This window comes from Nematolebias whitei, chromosome 12 (genome assembly GCF_014905685.2).
Source record: "Nematolebias whitei isolate Nwh7 chromosome 12, NemWhi1, whole genome shotgun sequence".
Taxonomy (NCBI): Eukaryota; Metazoa; Chordata; class Actinopteri; order Cyprinodontiformes; family Rivulidae; genus Nematolebias; species Nematolebias whitei.
The window spans coordinates 45,530,176-45,551,659 of NC_056509.1; the positions used below are offsets into that span (position 1 = coordinate 45,530,176).

Genomic DNA, 21,484 nt, shown 5'->3' on the forward strand with positions numbered 1-21,484 from the left:
ACGCTCTAATTTGTCATTTTTCTCCGGTTTACATTCACGTTTGTTTTTTTTGTCGTAGGCGTTGGCAGCCGCTGAGCGTCTGGGCTACCCAGTCTTGGTTCGTTCGGCGTTCGCTCTCGGCGGTTTGGGCTCTGGCTTTGCCAACAACCGAGAAGAACTCGTTCCGCTGGTAACGTCAGCGTTCGCACACACCTCTCAGGTCCTGGTGGACAAATCCCTCAAGGGCTGGAAGGAGATCGAGTACGAGGTGGTCCGGGATGCCTACGACAACTGTGTCACCGTAAGAGCAAAAAAAAACTGCACAAATATATGAATCTGCAGTAATAATAATAATAAAATAATAATAATAAAAAAAAAAAACATTCGTTGCTGAACTTTTTAATTCTTGCTGCTTGTGTTCAGGTGTGTAACATGGAGAACATCGACCCTCTGGGTATCCACACGGGGGAATCCATCGTGGTGGCACCGAGTCAGACTCTGAACGACCACGAGTACAACATGCTGAGGAACACAGCCATCAAAGTGATCCGACACCTCGGCATTGTGGGGGAGTGTAACATCCAGTACGCTCTGAACCCCGAGTCCGATCAGGTAAACGGAAAAAAGACTCGTCTTTGAGCACAGATTTATAGGTGCAGGGCTCTGTGTCCAAATATTCATACTTCTGCACAAATATTACCATAGTTTCTGGACTCATGAGCGCACCTGAACAAACTTAAAAAATAAAAGTACATAGCGGTATGTTCTTTGTTGTGACTCTGAGTGTTTTGTCAGTACTACATCATCGAGGTGAACGCCCGCCTGTCACGGAGCTCAGCGCTGGCCAGTAAAGCTACTGGTTACCCTTTGGCGTACGTCGCTGCCAAACTTGGTCTGGGGATACCGCTGCCAGAGCTCAAGTATGTCCTAACCACATAAAAATTAAATCTTAATTATTAACGTCTTTGATTTTGATTTGAAGCTCTAACAAAAACGGTTTTTAATTTGCTGGTCTACGTATAATAATTTGCTGCAGATTATTTACAGTGTTCTAATTTTTTCTTCCAGAAATTCTGTCACCAACTCTACAACGGCAAACTTTGAGCCGAGTTTGGACTACTGCGTGGTGAAAGTTCCTCGGTGGGATCTCAGCAAGTTCCTCAGGGTTTCCACCAAGATCGGCAGCTCCATGAAGAGCGTCGGTAAGAGAGAGACGAACTTTTCTTCCCGTTTCACAAACCGTTTCCAGGAGCGTCAAAGTCTGGTTGATGGATCACATTCAAACAAAAAGTCATGTTTACTTTTTCACTCGTCTTGATGTTTTTGTTGAATACCTTCTCTTCAGGGGAGGTGATGGCCATCGGCCGGAGCTTTGAGGAGGCCTTTCAGAAAGCTCTGAGGATGGTGGATGAGAACTGTGTTGGCTTTGACCACACCATCAAACCCGTCTCTGAAAAGGTTCGAGTCTACCCCGTCTCTTTTTATTTATTTTAATTTTTAAGTCCTTTGTCGTGTAAATCTATGGCTGGAGTAACTTCTGGTCATTACTTTCAGTTTTACCTTTATCTTCAGTCACTGAGCGGACCTTTGTTTAAGCTTCACCAATGTTTAATTACAAGAAGTTGCAATGAATCTGCAAACTTGGCCTGATTAGTAAATCAACTAAACTAATAATCTAAAAGTATTAGTTTATACTATTTTGACAAACCATAAATTAGTGATGTTTAGGATCTGCAATGTTTCTGCTAGCTATGAAAAATTGAACATTACTTTTGTCTTGCACGGAGAACGAAAACAAAATGTTAATTAGTCATTTAAATCTCTTATAACTAGGCCTGTTGCGATAAACAGTAAATCAATAAATTGCATGATAAATGAAAATGATCTATCTCATTTTCATTTATCATGCTTTATCGTTTCTTGGTCTCTTTCTCCTGAAGACACTGGAGAACAAAAGACTCAACTCCGGTGTTCTTCACTGACACCTCCCTTTCTCTTTTCTCTTTAAAATCTGTTTTAACCGTACAAAATCATGTTTTTGGATCGCTAAAAGCAGCTAAGCTACGAGCTAAGCTAACAGGCCGACCTCGGGGAAAAAAACCTCCGTCTTGTCGAAACTCCAAAATTCATGCCAACAATTTTCAGGCAGTTCATCTGGACAGTTTTTCTTTTTTCTGAAAAGTTTCACCTTCCATCCAGAAGGCTTAATCAGTCAAGGAAACGCACAACACAAAACTGATTCTTCCCCCCAACAGCTTACTCCAAAGTGGAACAAACCAGTTATGTTGGTGCTAAGATGGTGTCTTTGGCACGCCCCTCCTCTGGAGCCGGCCCTCTTCCTCGTCGACCGTCATGTCAAACTGGTTCAAAACCAAAAATGTCCATGCTCAATAATCCAGGTATACAATCCAACCATTTTCAGTCAGTGTTGGATTGTATTCCTGGATTATTGATCATGGACATTTTCTGTCCAAAATTCATGGTTGAAACTCGTCCCTTCGTGGAAGGTCACTTGAAAGTTTATGACACAAAATATGTCCTAACAAATGTATTTTTCTCACATTCGTGTACATAGTTTTAACTGTGCAAAAATATTGACAGGATAAAGCTGTGGGTACAGACCTGTCAGTTTTCTCGTGGTCTCCTATTATCTGGATGTCCGCTCATTATTTGGCTGCCGGCGTCTCGGAGATGAACAGTTTTTCAAATAGGTGGTGGTGCAGAACGGAGTGTGACGTTTATAAATCTTTAAACTGAATAAAATAAACCAACTGGTCAAATGCTCAGCTGTTTGTTTGTCAAAGTTAATTTAGTAATTTCTCGCCTCCGCATGCTCTGCAGGAGTTGCAGACGCCCACCGATAAGCGAATCTTCATTTTGGCGGCTGCGCTCAGAGCCGGCTACACGGTGGATCAGCTGTACGAGCTCACCAAGATCGACCGCTGGTTCCTGCACAAGATGAAGAACATTGCCGACCACGAGCATCTGCTTGAGACCTACAACCAGGTAACGCTAATTAGACACGAGCAACATAAAAGATATTCCGCTGTTTTCTTTATTACCTCATCGGTTAAATCTTTAACTTCAGGATGAGAGCGCTATGCCTCCAGAGGTGATGCGTAAGGCCAAACAGCTGGGCTTCTCAGACAAGCAGATCGCTCTGGCTGTGCAGAGGTGAGTGGGAAGACACACCCAAGGACACTGATTTCATTTGCTGAGTTAAAGATTTGACTGATTTTTGAGTTTTATTCACCCGTCAAAGGCGGATGTGTACTGGTTTGGTCTCCATGTCTACGTTCGTAAACGTTCTTTTTTCCCACTCGTAACTTCAGATCCGCTCAAGACAATCTAATCCTTCGTACACTTACACATCATGTATAGACAGAGACCATTTTAATCACCCCAGCTCCAATGTCAAGGTCACAAATCAAGGTCAACGTATAAAGAAGAACTTTGTTTGTCCTGGCCATTGCTACAGATTGCTGTACAATAGTTTGTTGATGGGTGTATAATGGGCCGTATGCTGTACTCTTGTTTGTTTGTTTTTGTTACCGTCACAAAATGCAGTTAAATAAAAACAAATTTGAATGTTTTAAAGAACAAAATAATTTAGTTGTAACTAAAAAAGTTAGAAAATTTATTGTCCCTGGGTGTGAGAGAGAGAGTAAATGGTTGTTTGTCTCTGTGTCCCTGTGATGGACTGGAGACCTGTCCAGGATGTCCCCCACCTCTCGCACAATGATTGCTGGATATGGGCACCAGTGACCCCCGTGACCCGGCAAGGATGAAGCTGGTAAAGATGATGGATGGTTGTACAGTCGTCCCTCACTATATCGCGCTTCACTTGCGGCTTCACTGAATCATGTTATTTTTTTTATATTGCGTGTAGGCCTGTCATGATAACAAATATTGTTGGGTGATTAATTGTCTCAAAATTATTGCGATAATATTGTTTGAAATTTTACAATAATTTGTAATTATTGTCAAATTAAAGAAGTGTTGATTTTGTTTTGCATGTAGTACCTTTTTTGACCACTGGATGGCAGTGTAAAACTGTTTGAACCGAAGGATGGATAGTGAGGGAGCGAGCAGCGTGTCTCTTTAAGAAAAATGGGAGGGAGGCCCCTTGACATGACATGGGCTGTCTCCTTTTTTTCGGTTCTCAAAATGGTGGACGCTCGGTGTGGTTTGAGCTCTTTAGCATTTGTCACACAAAGCTTTAAAAAGAAAATCAGTAAACAAGTTCTCAGCTTCTTTTTGCAGAGAAAAACAACTTTTTACACAAAGGCACGAGTTTCAACCGTGAATTTTTTATCTTTGACAAGACGGAGGTTTTTTCCCTGAGGTCGGCCTGTTAGCTTAGCTTGTAGCTTAGCTTCTCAACTTAGCTGCTTTTAACGATAAAAAAAACACTATTTTTGACGTTTAAAATGGATTTTAAAGAGAAAGGGAGGGGTCAGTGAAGACCGGAGTTGAGCTTTTTGTCATCCAGTGTCTTCAGTAGAAAGAGAGAGACACGAAGAAACTCTAAAGCCGAAAATGAGGTTGATAATTTTCATTTATCATGCAATTATTGATTTATTGTTATCGCGACAGGCCTAATTGCATGTACTCTACATTTTGTGCAGTACTCCTCTCATCGTCATCATCTTCATCGCCAGTGTTGAAGAGCATATGAAGTGTTTATAAGAGTGGGAATGTCATGATTCGTGCCGGTCTGCTCCCACACCCACCTGCTCTGCTGTGATCAGCGTAATTCTTCTCACCTGGTGGCCGTAGGCTTTGGCCGCTCTCCTGTTCTCTCTCCGGTGCCACATTATTGAAAGCCTTGTAGTAAATGTCCAGCAATTGTTTTATGCTCCTGACTGATCCCCTCATCCTGACCAAGTTTCTGTGCCCTGGATTTCCCTGTTCCGACTTGCGAAACTTTCCAGTACGTTTCCACAGATGTGTGACTCCCACCGGTCTTTTCAAAATAAAGCTTACTGAATCTGTGTCTGGTTGAATTTTCAGGTCCTCTGCTAAACTCATTACAGGGAAAGGTTAATAAGAGTGTGGGAAGGGTTTATAAAGCTTTACTATATACGATATATACCGGTATATAAATAATTGAATTAATATAATGCTGCTACTTGTCAGATTTTCACCCGACTACTGTAAGGCGAATGTTTAGAAATTGACCGTCCATCGTTAATTCTGTTTTTGTGTCTTGCAGCACGGAGCTGGCAGTCAGAAAGCTGCGTCACGATTGGTCCATCCTGCCTGTTGTGAAACAGATCGACACGGTGGCTGCTGAATGGCCCGCCCACACCAACTACCTGTACCTGACCTACCACGGCTCCGAAAACGACCTGAGCTTCGGCGAGCAGCACGTCGTGGTGATCGGTTCGGGCGTGTACCGCATCGGCAGCAGCGTGGAGTTCGACTGGTGCGCGGTCGGGTGCATCACGGAGCTCAGGAAAGTAAGAGATGATCTTACAAGTGGACAAAATGAGGAATTAAAAATAATAAAACTTCGTGTTTGTAAATTTTTAACTGCCATTTATTGGTCAGTAATGGGGTCAAGCAGAAAATTAAAAATAAAATAACTTACAGCAGCTAACTAGATGGTATGACTAGTTACATTAGGAAATAACTAGAAGTTGTGAAAGTATGATTTTTATGTTAAAGCAATATTTAAAAGATGACAAAAACAAATTCTAGTGTAATAGTCTTGTGCTCTGAGTGTCCTGTAGGCTATAAATAAACGAGGGTGACGCTTTAAAATTTGTCCTTTAAAAAAATTACAGAGAAAAAGAAGTCAACAAAAACCTTATCTCTTTAAAATGGTTTTTAAACTTCACCATCCGATTCGTTAATGCTGGTCAGCATCAAGTGCGTGGCTGCAATTTAGCTCATTCATTCGTTTAACACTTTTATTCAGCCCCCAAAGCAAATAATTTCACAGTTTGTGTTTGTGCTCTGATTTATTTTTAACTGGGAAGACCAAAGGTTTGGCTCTGAAGTTAACAGCGGATGATGGTGATAGAGGCAGTGTCAATATTTAGACGTAAACCAATTAATTTAAGGATGTTAGATTGCAGTGCTACAAAGAAACACAAAACAATCTGACTAAAACGATGCAGTCCTCACCAGAAATACTCAACAGATTTTTTTAGTAAGCCGTTACCGAGTGTATTTACCGTATTTTTCGCCCTGAGTCGTTTTTTTTTTTTTCATAATTTGCATAATCTGCGACATATTTATGGATGTTTTCCCATATTTATAAATCAAATTTGACTGAAACATGACCGATTTCATTCAATCTGACTGAAAATATCGAACACTACAATTTTCAGCCACTAGATGTCACTCGAGTAGTGAGGCTTGAGTAGTATGGCATGCTGTTGTATCAAGTAATAGGTAAAAGTGGCTGTTAATGACACAATCAGCTTCTCTAAGACTTGACACCGTTGTCTGCCTGGAGCAACCAAATCAGCTTCATTTCGCTGCGCCGCCCCGGCGAAATGCAGCGAATTTAACCGTCAAAGTGCATTTATTAAGTAAAAGTTCAACTGAGACACACCTTTACTATAAAGTCGAGCTAACAAATTGATTTTAGGTGTTTATCTTGTTAAATTTCGAAGAAATGCACAGGGACTCGTCCCTCTGCGCGTGCCCGCTTCCACAAATCTGGTTTTGAAATGCAGCTGATTTGACCATCAAAAGTGCATTTATTAATGAAATGTTGCACTGAGACACACCTTTACTATAATTTCGAGCAAACAAAAAAATTGTTTTTAAGTGTTAATCTTGTTAAATTCTTGTTAAAGTCCTCCTGCAGCCGCCATTTGGCAACCAATCGATTTTTGGCACAACACTGGCCCACATTTCCTAATTGTCGGTGGTGATGCATAATAGATGTGACTTATATGGCTGAGTGACATATTTATGGATTTTTCCACTTTATTAGACATATTTGGACTGATGCGACTTATAGGGCACTGCGACGTGTACGGCAGAAAATACGGTACTCTTAGGAATCCTACTGGTGCAGTTATGTAAACCTAAAATATTTATTTTAGCTTGAAAATAGTTTTTTCTCAAAATCAAAGCAGCAAATGCAATATTGTTGGCCAAATTAATCTAATGATCAAAAATCATACTGTATTTGTCCTAAGAATTTTTTTAAACATTTTTTTGCACCGTTTGTGGTTGAAGCAAATGAATCAGAGATTTGGATGTTTGTGTTTTGTGACATCATTTGCAGATGGGTTATAAAACCATCATGGTGAACTACAACCCTGAGACGGTCAGTACAGATTACGACATGTGTGATCGTCTCTACTTCGACGAGATCTCCTTTGAGGTACTTTGTTTCTACAAAGTTTAACTTTTTGTTTGTTTAGCCTTTTTATTCAGTCTGAGATTAAAAAATATGTTTGTGCCGGTCTTAGGTGGTGATGGATATCTATGAAAAGGAAAACCCAGAGGGGGTGATCCTCTCTATGGGGGGGCAGCTGCCCAACAACATCGCCATGTCGTTGCATCGTCAGCAGTGTCGCATCCTGGGAACGTCGCCCGAGTTCATCGACAGCGCGGAGAACAGGTTCAAGTTCTCCAGAATGCTGGACACCATCGGCATCAGCCAGCCGCTGTGGAAGGAGCTCTCCGACACCGAGGTACAGAGTGGGGCCCATTTAGCTGATTCTAGGTTTAGAACGGTGGCTCGGTTGGAAGAGCTGCTGCCTCTCAGTGAGAAGGTCGCTGGTTCAAGTCCCAGCTGGGACTGGGCAGTTTTTGAGGGGGGCTCGCTGGTTTGTTGATGCTCGTTTTCCCTGTAGTGCTTTATTACAGAGTTCTACATTAGGTTGTGGTTTTTCCTCCTGCAGTCTGCGGTGAAGTTTTGTGAGACTGTCGGGTATCCCTGCTTGGTCCGGCCCTCCTACGTTCTCAGCGGAGCTGCCATGAACGTCGCCTATGGTGACAGTGACCTGGAGAAATACCTGAGCAGTGCTGTAGCTGTGTCCAAAGAGCATCCTGTGGTCATCTCCAAGTTCATTCAGGAGGCCAAAGTGAGTTAGAGCATCAGTTACGCGCCAATTTTTTAAACGTTTATGAATATTGTTACGATTAAATCACCATAAATGTAATCGACTACCTTTGAAAAGTTTGGTGCGTCTGTAACGTTTTTGTATTTCACAGGAGATAGACGTAGATGTAGTCGCCTGTGACGGGGTGGTGATAGCAGTTGCGATCTCTGAGCATGTGGAGAACGCCGGTGTTCATTCTGGTGATGCCACGTTGGTGACGCCGCCTCAGGATCTCAATCAGAAAACCCTTGAGAGGATCATGATGATCGTTCACGCTATCGGCCAGGAGCTGCAAGTCACCGGACCCTTTAACCTGCAGCTCATCGCCAAGGTGAGAACGATTTGGACTTTTAATCGCACTTACAGAAATATTTCAGTCCGGGAATTTATTCATCTAACCGTGTAAAAAATGTGCAAGTGTGATGAGGATGGCATCTGAGGGTTTAAAAATTACAACTTTTTAGCTGAAGGATTATTAGAAAATAGCATACGTGTTTGTTTGTTTTCCTGGCACAAGATGTAGATGTTTGGTGTGACGCTTCATCTAGATAAGAGAAAGGTACCTTTAGAAAACTGGGTTGCTGCAAAAAATCCAAGATGGCTGCCGCCCTACGTGTTAATGTAAACTGATCACCCCTATCATGTGAAGAAACTATGCTTTCTAGTTTTTATGTTTCTTAAAAATATAGTTTCCTTAAATGACTGGGGAGGCCCAAGACTAACCTGTGGTGGTCGAGGCCATTGGCCCCCACCTGGTCACCCTCCACTCGCCAGGATCAGTCACTGCTGCCTCTGACGAGCAAGAAAATAATAAAAGAAAAAACAAAGTGTAACTTCTACCCACTTGAATGTCTTGAATAAAAAACATTTAGGTTTACTTGTGTTCCCAGTTCGATTCCAGTCCCAAAAAAAAACACTTAAAAAAAAAGAAAAAGCTGCTCAGCGGCCATTTTACCGCTTGTTGTTTTATATTTTTATTTCAGTCAACAGGCCATGTAAAAATAAACTTTGAACTTGAATTCTCTTTTAAAAAAATCCTGTCACTAATTTTTTGATCACACCAACTCAAAGATGGTGAACGAAATGAGCAACTGGGATACAAACAACATTTTTAAACTCTAAATTTACAGAAGCAGAATTGTTTACTTGTAACTTTACAATATTCTTGTCTTTCTCTTCCCGTCTGATGGTTTGACAAATTGTTTTATGATTATAAAAGTGTGTGTTTCATTTCAAATAGAAACTAAGAACATGATGTATAACAGATGTGGCCTTTTTTTAATGTGAGCATCTGGAAGCTACAGGATGATTTGGTTCAACATATTAATAAAAGCAAAAAACATAAATTAATGTTGTGATAATGATTTTCTTTCCAGGATGACCAGCTGAAGGTGATTGAATGCAACGTACGAGTTTCCCGCTCCTTCCCTTTTGTATCCAAGACGCTGGGAGTCGACCTTGTTGCCCTGGCAACGCAGGCCATCATGGGAGTTGAAGTGGAGACGGTCGGTCTCATGAGTGGAAAAGGGATTGTGGGAGTGAAGGTGAGAACTTTGACTCAAGCTCTCTGTTTCACTTCACTCCTTTATGGTTTATCGTTAATCGAATATCGCTCGTCCTCCAGGTTCCTCAGTTCTCCTTCTCTCGGCTGGCCGGAGCCGACGTGGTGCTCGGGGTGGAGATGACCAGCACCGGAGAAGTGGCCTGTTTTGGGGAGAACAGATACGAAGCGTACCTCAAGGCCATGCTCTCCACTGGCTTCAAGATCCCTAAAAAGAACATCCTGCTCTCCATCGGCAGCTATAAAGTACGACAACATTTTACTGACATCTAAACAAACGTATAAGGAATAAACGAGCCGGCAGAAATAAATCAGACATTCCAGTGTAAAAATGTAGCAGCTGCTTTTGTTAAATGTTTTCATGAACACTGCAGATTTTTTACAAACCTACGATGATTCATGGTCGACACAATTATTCATCTAGACAGAAAATGCATCATTTGTTCTCACAGCTTTAAGTGCCCAGTGATACAGCTTTTATATTCTATTTTTTAAAGCACGATGCCTACTTATTCAAAGTAAATATCCCAAACGCAGCACAATAAAGCTGCATCCAAATAAAAAACATTTGACCTACAAATTATTGGGGAAATTTTTTATTGATGATCTGGATTGTTTTGATTTGACTTTGTGTAGAACAAGAGCGAGCTGCTGCCCACCGTTCAGGCACTGGAGTCTCTGGGATACGACCTGTATGCCAGCATGGGGACTGCCGACTTCTACACAGAACATGGAGTCAAGGTGAAACTCTTAAAATGTCTTTCATCTTCTCTAATTCCTTTCTTATAACATCCATCCATTACCCGCTTCTTCCTTTGTGGGTCGCGGGGGTCACTGGTGCCCATATCCAGCTATTACTGAGCGAGAGGGGACAACCTGGACAGGTCTCCAGTCCATCACAGGGACACATGGAGACAAACGAGACAAACAACCATTCTCTCTCTCTCACCTTGGGAGTGAGAGAGAGTTACCAGTCAATCTAACAAGCATGTTTTTGGTCTGTGGGAGGAAACTGGAGCACCCGGAGAAAACCCACACATGCACAGAGAGAACATGCAAAACTACACCCAGAAAGGTCCCAGGCTGGGATTTGAACCAGCAACCTTCTCGCTGAGAGGCAACAGCTCTACGAACTGCTCCACCGTTACAGTAGGCCCTCGCTACTTTGCAGTTCGTTTATCGCGGACTCGCTCGATCGCGGTTTTTCAAAATAAGAGTGGACATGACGCACAACTGGCTGATTGATGGATGAGCCGCATGATCGGCATGAAATTATTATTTAAAGTAAATTACTTTAAATTATTTAGCACCTGCTGCATCTTTGTGCAGCTCTTACTGCTGCAGGATCAACTTCCTGCTGCAGCTGATCAGCTGTTCTCCGTGCAGAGCGGAGAAGTGGGTGTGGCCAAGAGCGCTTGCAGGTGGAAAAGAGCAGAGGAGGCAGGGAGCTGAAATCATGACATTCTGTGCTCCTTTAGAGCGTTTAGAGTTTAGAAACATTGTTTAGAATATTGCAAGAGTGTGGGAAGGGTTTAAAATGCCTTAATATATATATATAAATAATAAAATAAACTACTACTTAGTACTTGTACTACTATTACTACTTCTCGGTTTTTCACTTATCGTGGGTCTTCAAGGTACGGCCCCGCGATAAACGAGGAACTACTGTACATTTCTTATAACATATAAAAAGATATTGGTAGAATGAAAGCTGCCAGTATGAACTGGAGCGGCACGTAATTTTTCAACCCACGCTGAAAAATTACTAAAAAGCTTAATTCAGTTTTTAGTCCTGACTTTAGTGCCTTGCAGTAAAACATGAGTTGTTGCTTTTAAAACTTCTGAAGTATTAGTTCTGGCTTCATAATATCACACTGCGGTGTAACTGACTTGTCATTTTTGTATAATTTTGTGAATAAAGAAAACTTAATTCTCATTTCCTGAAACTCCTTGGTCTCCAGGTGATGGCGGTGGATTGGCCGTTTGAGGAGGAGGACAGCCATTGTCCCAACAAGGAGAGGCAGCGCAGCATCATGGACTACCTGGAGGAGAACCACTTCGACCTGGTCATCAACCTCTCCATGAGGAACAGCGGCGGTCGAAGGCTGTCCTCGTTCGTCACCAAAGGTTACCGAACCAGGCGTATGGCCGTCGACTACTCCGTCCCACTCATCATCGACATCAAATGCACCAAACTCTTTGTCCAGGTAAATTATTGTTGTCTCAGGACCGACTTTACAGCATAATCCAGCTGGCACAAAAACAATGACGTAGCATGAGCGCAGATTTGAATGGGCGACGCGCCGGGTGCTCCATGTGCCGTTAATTTAAAGTGAGCAATCAAGACATAAGAGGAGGGAAGTTTGAGCAGATCCTTTTCAGCGTGCGGTTAAAAAAAAAACTCACGGTACAACGGACTGAAGACGTCAACGGTAGGACAAATGAACGAGGACATTGTGACGTCATTGTCCTAACAGCGCTAAATTCTTTTGAGTAGATTGTGGTAATTTGGGAATTGTTTTAGTGTTTAGGGAGTAAATTATTTTAGTTATTTGACGGTAATGGGAACAGAATATTATTTTTAATTTAAATCAGTAATTGTAAATAATATCAGATTCCTGTAAGAGAGTTTAGTTTGTGTGAAATATTTGACTTTTGAAGGATTTTTGACAAACAATTCAGCGGTTGCTGGAATGTTTTATTTGTTGCTTATTTGAAGGTTTTCAACCTACTACTGATATTAACCGCTCCTGCTGCTTATAATGTTGCATCATAAAGTTCTGCTGCTGATGCGAGAAGCACAAAAGTAAAATAAACATCATCAGAGGAGAGTTGAGTTGTTCCCTTGCAGCCTTCAGAAAAGAACCAGGACATTTATGATGTTTGGGCAGGAACTGATACTTAAAATGTATCAAGAACGTGACGATTATCGTTTCCTAAAATGTGCCGATGGTGACAGTGATGCCAGGTGTGGATGCCGAGTTTTATGGAGGAACGTGTTTGCAGGCTCTTCGTCAGATTGGTAGAGCTCCACCGGTGAAAACTCACATCGACAGCATGACGTCTCAGACGCTCGTCCGTCTGCCTGGTGAGTTGTCTCGTCTAAAATAAAATAAAACCATTGACTGCACAGGAGGTTCAATAAGTTTTTACACATTTTAAATGTTTACATTTAATTCTCAAACTCTTCAGAAGGAAGTAAAAGGGTTTTTTAAGTAGTTAGTAGTACGTAGGATAAAGATAAACACGAAATCACACTTGCTGTATCTTTAGTATATGGGTCGACTCGATTTCAGGTCTGATCGACGTCCATGTTCATCTGCGGGAGCCGGGCGCCACCTACAAGGAGGATTTCTCCTCTGGGACCGCCGCCGCTCTGGCAGGAGGCGTGACTCTGGTGTGTGCGATGCCCAACACATCTCCCGCCATCACGGACGTCAACACTCTGACACTCGTACAGAAGGTACACGTTTTAGAACAATCTTCGTGTCAGTCTGAGATATGAAAACGTAATCATAAGTATTTGTCGTCACCAGTTGGCCAAAGCTGGCTGCCGCTGTGACTACGCTCTGTATGTGGGCGCTGCTTCCGACAACGCCGCCACCCTGGCGTCCATCGCCACCCAGACCGCCGGCTTGAAGATGTACCTGAACGACACGTACTCCACGCTCAAAATGGACAACGTCTCTCTCTGGATGGAGGTTTGCATTAAATAATACGTTTTTATAAATCATCACAAACGCAAAGAAATTCATTTCTATTTTTAAAAAGCATTTTTTTATTTCATTTTTTATATTACAGCCAATCTTTTGCACACCCAGTTTCTGAGGGGAACTTCTGAAAGGCTCTTAAAGTCTTAGCATTATTCTAAAGTAGGGCCGGCCCAAGGCATAAGCAAACCAAGTGGCTGCTTAGGGCCCCGGGGCCACTAGAGGGCCCCCTAGGTGGAATTTAAATTTTTTTAGTAATAATTTTTATGATTATATTCGCAAATATTTGCATTTTGTAATGAGCTTGAATGAGCTGATACTGTTGACATTATCCTATATGTATATATCATAGTGGTACAAAAAGTAAAACGATAAAACACCAGTACGCAATGTATTTTACAGCTAAAGTGTCATCTGGTTTATTATCTTTGGCTCCAAAGAACTGCAGGCGTAATGTTCAAAATAATTTGTAGTGCAAGATCAACAACAAACAACTGATAAAATAACTTAGATGCATAAAAATAAATTAAATTGTGCAAAAACAGACATTTAAAAAAAATAATAATAAAATATCAAGGAAATACTTGAATGAATTACTTGAAACCACGTAAAATGGTTTAAAAAGAATTGTAAAAAATGAATAATTAGTTCTTATTGTTGTATGCAACAATTTGCAAATATAATCATATAAAAATTATTACTAAAAAATTTTAAATTCCACTTAGGGGGCCCCCTAGTGGCCCCCGGGACTAAGCAGCCACTTAGTTTGCTTATGCCTTAGGCCGGCCCTGTTCTAAAGCAAAAGAAAACCAGTCTTTTATGTAAATATAGTTTTTTAACAATGCCAGGGTTATGATTCACAGTTTCTCACAATGTGATGAAGTGGATGACTATAGCTCACCATACCATGAATATTGCAATAAAACAGTTCCCATACAATTGATAAGTTGCTAATCATTTTCCAAAAATGATGCATCACATCATCTTTCTAATGATGAATACAGAATAAAAGTAAAACGAAGTAAAAAGTTTGCAGTGCTCTAAAATAAATGGTAAACGGACTGTACTTGTACAGCTCTTTTCTATCTTATCGAGACACTCAAAGCTCTACAACAATCTGTGCCTCATTTACCCGTTCATACAGCTCTATACTAGATCTGTACAAAGATTAATCAGTGTTTTATCACATTCATACACTGATGGGACACACATCGGAGGCAATGAGGGGTTCAGTGTCTTGCCCAGAGACACTTCAGCATGTGACTGCTGGTGGAATCGAACTCCCAACTCTAGCATTGGAGGATGATTGCTCTAACCACTCAGCCACAGCTGCTGTGCAAAATACTACCGGTACTTAGTGTTTAGTACCTGCATATTGGTTACTTTGTTGCATAAATCTCAATATTTTCCCCAGTTATTACAGTAATGGAACAAGTTCTTACTTTACCATGGAAATAAAACTTCTGATCATTATGGGACCTCCAACCAACCCAGCTGCGTTTGTTTTAAAGCACTTTGAGAAGTGGCCCAAGCAGATGCCCATTGTGGCTCACGCCGAGAAGCAGACGGTGGCTGCGATTCTGATGGTGGCTCAGCTCTACCAGCGGCCGGTTCACATCTGCCACGTGGCCAAAAAGGAGGAGGTAAAGAACCCTTGTTGTTGTTTTTTTTGTAAATCAAATCTGTTTGTTTTATTTTGTAGTCACTTTTTTATACTCGTGCCAGATCTTGATAATCCGAGCAGCTAAGCAGAAGGGCATCCAGGTGACGTGCGAGGTGGCTCCTCATCATCTCTTCCTGTGTGAGGACAACGTCTCGGATATCGGTGAGGGACGGGCGCAGGTTCGACCCATGTTAGGAACCCTTGAAGACATGGAAGCACTCTGGGAAAACCTGGACGTTATCGACTGCTTCTCTACGGACCACGGTTGGTGAGCGCACATTTTCAGTTATCTGGTGAAGGAACCAGCTTCATTCGGGAATTCTTCCTGTTTAGCTCCTCACTCTGCAGAGGAGAAGAACTCTGTACGTCCTCCTCCCGGTTACCCCGGCCTGGAAACGATGCTGCCGTTGCTCCTGACCGCTGTCAGCGATGGACGTCTGACTCTGGATGATATTATCAAACGTCTTTATGACAACCCACGCAAGATTTTTAACCTGCCTGTCCAGGAAAACACCTACGTGGAGGTACAAATGTCAAAACAACATTTTACTTTTAAAAAAAAGTTATGGCAGTCTTGATATGGCACTGCCCCGATTCACACAATTCTGTTTGTTCAGGTGGATCTGGAGCAGGAGTGGGTTATTCCTCAGGCCATGCAGTTCACCAAATCCAAGTGGACACCTTTCCAAGGCATGAAGGTGAAGGGTAAAGTCCGCCGTGTGGTCCTCCGAGGAGAGGTGGCCTACATCGACGGCCAGGTCAGCACTCTGATCCACATCTGATGCATCTTTGTTTAAAGCTATTGTAGGAGAAATCTTACAAATCTGTCTCCTGTAGGTGTTGGTACCTCCTGGTTATGGTGAAGATGTGAAGACTTGGTCCACACCCCTGATCCCTCCTGCTGAACCTGTGAAAGAACCCCCAGTGGTACTAAAATCCAGAGATCTAACGTCATCATTTAGCTCCAGCCGGGGCTTATTTCTTGTTGCTTGTGTTTTTAAACCAGTCTCCGGAGCGAGCGCGACCAACTCCTCCTCGCGAGGGCCACGTCCGAACTCGACCTCCAAGTCCTCGTCGCTCTACTGGAGAGTCCCGTTTTCTGCTGCCGCCTCGCACCCACCGCTCCTCTGATCCCGGACTGCCCCCAGGTACTACAACTCGTAATGCTTTATTAAGAGATGATCATGACGAAATGCTTTATTGCTTTTATTACATTAAATAATCTCCACCGTGTGACTCTCATTCTTGTAGAAATGACCATGCTCCCACTAGCCAGCGCCGGTGACGGTTACAGCCATCCTCCACCACTGTCCAGGCTGCTGTCTCCTCTGTCCGAGCCCAGACTGACGGCTCCGTCCCAGGTGTCACATTTACAGATGTCTCCTCTGCTGCACCCGCTGGTGGGACAGCACATCCTGACCGTCCGCCAGTTTAGCAAAGAGCAGGTGCTTCACAATAATGGCCGCAAAGTTAAACCCGCAGAGCCACAGAAAGGTCCATTTACTTTAAATTATAACATTTCTGCACTTTATGTTTCAGATCTCACACCTTTTTAATGTCGCCCACACTCTGCGTTTGATGGTTCAGAAGGAACGAAGCGTCGAAATCTTGAAGGTATCTCCCAAGTTTTTCCTTCATTTCTGGAACGCATGCTCAGCTGACCCCTTAATGACTTTTTATCTGGTCGGTACAGTTCGTGACCGCAACCCTGGTCTTTTGTAGTTTACTTTTCAAAGTGCTTCTGTTTAACCTCCAGCTCATTCTGTCCAGGGTAAAGTGATGGCGTCCATGTTCTATGAGGTCAGCACTCGCACCAGCAGCTCCTTCGCAGCAGCCATGCAGCGTCTGGGCGGCTCGGTTGTCCACTTCAGCGAGTCCACGTCGTCCTCGCAGAAAGGAGAATCTCTGACGGACTCCGTTCAGACCATGAGCTGCTACACCGACGTCCTGGTTCTTCGACACCCGACGCCTGGAGCTGTCGAGGTGGGTCTCAGGTTGGCAGCGTTCTGCAGCGTCTAAATAAAGTTAATTTATGTGCTCGAGTTTAGAAATGCAGCAAATCCACTGAACAACTTTTTACTCCACCGTCATTACGAAAATATGGTTTCAAGTACCGTATATTCACGTGAAAAGTGTTTGATCTTAAACATCAAAGAAACAGAAGACATGAGTCCCTCGTTTATCGCAGGGGATCCGTTCCCTGAAGACCCGCGATAAGTGGAAAAACTGCGAAGTAGGAATCATTATAATCAGATCAAAACCATAGGACCAATCTAGAAATATCTAACAGTAGTACAAGTAGTAAGTAGTTTATTTTATTATTTATATATAAATATATATTAAGGCGTTTCAAACCCTTCCCACACTCTTCCAATATTCTAAACAATGTTTCTAAACTCAACGCTCTAAAAGAGCACAGAATGTCATGATTTCAGCTCCCTGCCTCCTCTGCTCTTTGCCACCGGCAAGTGTTCTGGGCCACGCCCACTTCTCAGCTGATCAGCTGATCAGCTGCAGGAGGAAGTTTATCCTGCTGCTCTGGGCTGCACAAATGTGCAGCAGAGGCTAAATAATTAAAAATAATTTATTCTAAATACATCAATCAGCCAATTGTGTCATGTCCACTCTTATTTTGAAAAACCGCGATAGAGCGAGTCCACGACAAACGAACCGCAAAGTAGCGAGGGATTACTGTATATCAAAACAAAGCTTTGTTGAGGTAAAAATATATCAAACATAAAAAAACATCTTTAAAATCTTGATACAATTTAATATAATTCTTAGATGTATTGTGCATCCATAAAATATAATTTCTATTAAAGCAGTTTTTTGTTTTTCCATCCAATAAATTAAGTTTAAGGTAAATTCAGTAAAGATATTTTAAATTTGTATCAAGTCATTTTTAAGTTTGTAGTATTTTGTACTTTTTTTTTTTTTTTAGCATTTAGACTCCAGGTTTCGAGTAAATCCCCATTCTGTACTGAAAACTTCTTATAACATTTTTAATGGGACTTTTCAAACAGAAGAGACTACTTTTTTTTTTAAAGCCTCAAAACTCGAACTTAAACACCAAATCTGAACAGGAATGATGAATTTGCTTAACTGAACTTTTGAAAACATAAACGTGACTAGTGCAAGTGTAAAATGCATCAGGACCGACCCGATAGTTCTCAAACAGAACCTGTGTGCTAACGAGAACTGGACTAAAACCTTAAATTGATGCTGTGCTCATTGCATGAGTTTACTGATCACCTGTGAGCCAGTTAAATAATATTAATATTTCCCCGTGTGGCACACAGAGCGCATCCCGTCACTGCCGTAAGCCGGTGATCAATGCAGGCGACGGCGTCGGGGAACATCCAACCCAGGCCCTGCTGGACGTCTTCACCATCAGAGAGGAACTCGGGACGGTCAACGGCATGACGGTGAGAGACCGCGAGTATAAACCTTGACCTCACAGCTTGCTGAAACCCAACTCAAATATTTAGTTTTTCCTCCTCCATTCAGATTACAATGGTTGGGGATCTGAAACATGGCCGCACGGTTCACTCTCTTGCCAAACTGCTGACCCAGTACCGCATCACCCTGCGCTACGTGGCGCCCAAAAACCTCCACATGCCAGCTGAGATCATCAGCTTCGTGGCCTCAAAGGGAATCAAACAGGTGGGAACTCTACGGTGCTGCACAGAAAGACGTACCCTGCTGAAATCTTAGTAACTAAACAATTATTATTTTTTATTGGCAGGAAGAGTTTGACAGTATTGAGGAGGCTCTTCCTGAAACAGACGTCCTTTACATGACGAGGATCCAGAAGGAGAGGTTTGGATCTGAGAAGGAGTACAAGGCTGTAAGTTTGATTTTATTCATAACTTTTAACTAAATTAAATACTTGGAAACTGGGGGTGTAAAGAGAGTGCGTAGTTTGACATCTCACGATTAAAACACAAGATTTTTCCTCAAGTTAGAAACTGTCTCACGAGCCTCCCAAAACTGTTTTATGCATTTTGTTTGGTAATATTATTAAATAAAATGTCTCCACCACTTTAAATTTTGTGTGGCGTAGTTTAAACAAACGGGTCAGGCACTAGGACCATGCGGTACGTCACTCAGCTGCTCCTACAGCTACGTGCTGAGAGGAAGAGTCAGTTTTTTGTTTTGTACTCTATTAATCCCCAATGGGGAATTAATTGTACCTTTTTTATTTGAAACTACTAACTTTTTACCTGCTAAATGCTAAAAATGATTTTCCATTTTTGTAAATTACAAATACAATCTTCTTCTTCGGCTTCTCCCTCTTTAGGGGTCTCCGCAGCCTCACACATCGTCCTCCATCTCACTCTGTCCTCACTCCATTTACCTCCATGTCCTCTCTAACTGCATCCATATATCTCCTCTTTGTCTTTTTCCTGGCAGCTGCATCTCTAACATCCTTCCACCAATATACCCACTGTCCCTCCTCTGGACATGTCCAAACCACTGTCCCTCCTCTGGACATGTCCAAACCATCTGTGTCCTCTCTAACTTGTTCAACCTGTGCTGTACCTCTGATGATCTCATTCCTAATCTTCTCCATCCTTGTCACTCCTAAGAAGAACCTCATCATCTTCATTTCTGCCACTTCCAGTTCTGTCTCCTGTCTTTTTGTCCATGTCTCTGTCTCCAGATCATACAACATAGCTGGTCTCGACACTGTCTTGTAAACTTTTCCTTTGGCCTTTGCAGTCACTCATTGGTCGTTTTATTTATAATACACAAACCTGAAGCAGGAGGCTTACACAGATCTTTAATTGTCTCCGTCAGTGTTTTGGTCAGTTCATCCTCACTCCTCACATCATGACTGTGGCCAAACAGAAGATGGTGGTGATGCACCCAATGCCCAGAGTCAACGAAATAAGGTAGGAGAGACATATCGCATGATAAAACAGTTTTTCAAATATGACATATAAAATTTTTATTTTCTGTAGGTTTTAAATTGTTAGTGTTTAGCATATATCTTAGATCTTTTAGCGTTTTGTTTAGCGTATATCTTATTGTATACTGTTTCTTTATATACTTTATATTTCTGCTATTTTGGGTGTAACTGGGACCCCGAGTACTTGATTTCATTCCACCTCATGTACCACACGTGATGTGAATGATAATAAAGAACCTTGAACATTGTACTTTTAAATCACATAAATTGTCACCTATAATAACTTGATTTTTTTTCCCCCTAATTTATTTATTTATTTATTTTTATTCTTCTCTCAGTCCGGAGGTGGATACGGACCCCAGGGCGGCGTACTTCCGTCAGGCGGAGAACGGCATGTACATCAGAATGGCCCTGCTGGCCACCGTACTGGGCAAATAAATCACTGCGTAGGTTTTATTTTGAAGCAGCGCTGGCGTAACGAAACAACTACAGTACAATGATTTTAGTTTCTTTATCTCCGGGCTGTTTCCTGAAATTTCTCATTTTCAAACTTGACTGCGGTGGGAACTATGCTGTGAATGACGACTTTAGACCAAAACGTTTATAATAATATGCTGCTGTAAGACAACAGAGCTTCTCTTAAATCCCAGAGTTACACATTTCAGCTGCAATAATTTATATTTTTTCACGTCTTTAAACTTAACAGCTTAGGGTTCAGGGACATTTTTTTGTGTTTGAGGTGTTTAACAGATTTTGTATTTCTGTATGACCGAGCCATACAGAGGGGTAACTGTGACTCTTGGAAGGGGAAAAACAATTAGAGTGGCATTACAATTAGTATTTTTGTATGAAGGAAATATATTGTTTGGTGTCTGGATGAGAAAGTGTTATTTAAAGGAAGCAGTCAGGCTGATTAAAGAGGGGAACACTGTCCTGAATTATTACCATTTCTTTGTCTACGTAAAGTCTATGGTGACCAATAATGGTATCTATCAAATACTAAAGCTTTTCTACTGTAAGTTTTCCTTTTTTATTGTACGTTTAAAATGTGTAACAGTGGATATAAAAATGATGACGTGTTCTCAAAGCGCCTGTCTTTGGATGGCTAATGGGTTGGTTCTGTAACTGTCAATGGTTTCTTATATTGTAACAGTTTGGAAACTTTTTTACATAAAAATTAAGAAGTGAAAGCAGTAAAGTGTTGAACTACTTCATTGATGGAAAAATAAATGTGATTTTCTCATCCTATTATTGCTGCATGAAGCAAAAACGCTAAAAAAAAAATGCCGCAAATGCAATTTATAGCACAATTCAAGCTTGCTTGTTACAAACTTCTGGATTATTGAGCTCACCTGAATATACGCCGCGCCCACTAAATTAAAAAATATTTTTGTACATATATAGGCGGCGCTTGTCTTAAGATATGTGTGACCACGTTGTAACAAGAGCTATTGTACCGGTAACATACACAAATGCGTACGGTAAATTGTTTTCTGAACAGTGCCGGTAACACGGCTGGTTAAGAAAAATAAAGAATACATTAGCCTACCATGATTGCCATCTTCATCTTCCTCCTTCACAAGCTTG

General features: G+C 41.8%; 1 protein-coding gene across 1 annotated transcript in view; it reads left to right on the forward strand.

Annotated features, from left to right (window-relative positions):
* The window catches only part of cad (carbamoyl-phosphate synthetase 2, aspartate transcarbamylase, and dihydroorotase), a 28,154-nt gene extending 6,772 nt beyond the window's left edge, over positions 1–21,382 (forward strand). Inside the window, exons 12-44 of the mRNA XM_037685956.1 lie at positions 59–280; positions 403–591; positions 775–899; positions 1,048–1,181; positions 1,325–1,437; positions 2,821–2,985; positions 3,068–3,153; positions 5,195–5,441; positions 7,229–7,327; positions 7,416–7,640; positions 7,851–8,033; positions 8,164–8,382; positions 9,428–9,595; positions 9,676–9,858; positions 10,249–10,353; positions 11,574–11,819; positions 12,619–12,700; positions 12,909–13,075; positions 13,149–13,313; positions 14,834–14,965; positions 15,048–15,249; positions 15,319–15,509; positions 15,603–15,743; positions 15,823–15,912; positions 15,992–16,133; positions 16,237–16,430; positions 16,525–16,599; positions 16,756–16,968; positions 18,285–18,410; positions 18,493–18,648; positions 18,731–18,832; positions 19,786–19,880; positions 20,236–21,382. Coding sequence (XP_037541884.1) covers positions 59–280; positions 403–591; positions 775–899; positions 1,048–1,181; positions 1,325–1,437; positions 2,821–2,985; positions 3,068–3,153; positions 5,195–5,441; positions 7,229–7,327; positions 7,416–7,640; positions 7,851–8,033; positions 8,164–8,382; positions 9,428–9,595; positions 9,676–9,858; positions 10,249–10,353; positions 11,574–11,819; positions 12,619–12,700; positions 12,909–13,075; positions 13,149–13,313; positions 14,834–14,965; positions 15,048–15,249; positions 15,319–15,509; positions 15,603–15,743; positions 15,823–15,912; positions 15,992–16,133; positions 16,237–16,430; positions 16,525–16,599; positions 16,756–16,968; positions 18,285–18,410; positions 18,493–18,648; positions 18,731–18,832; positions 19,786–19,880; positions 20,236–20,335 — 5,082 coding nt within the window. The 3' untranslated portion in view covers positions 20,336–21,382. The remainder of the gene's footprint in view (positions 1–58; positions 281–402; positions 592–774; positions 900–1,047; positions 1,182–1,324; positions 1,438–2,820; positions 2,986–3,067; positions 3,154–5,194; positions 5,442–7,228; positions 7,328–7,415; positions 7,641–7,850; positions 8,034–8,163; positions 8,383–9,427; positions 9,596–9,675; positions 9,859–10,248; positions 10,354–11,573; positions 11,820–12,618; positions 12,701–12,908; positions 13,076–13,148; positions 13,314–14,833; positions 14,966–15,047; positions 15,250–15,318; positions 15,510–15,602; positions 15,744–15,822; positions 15,913–15,991; positions 16,134–16,236; positions 16,431–16,524; positions 16,600–16,755; positions 16,969–18,284; positions 18,411–18,492; positions 18,649–18,730; positions 18,833–19,785; positions 19,881–20,235) is intronic.
* Positions 21,383–21,484: the final 102 nt, after the last annotated feature.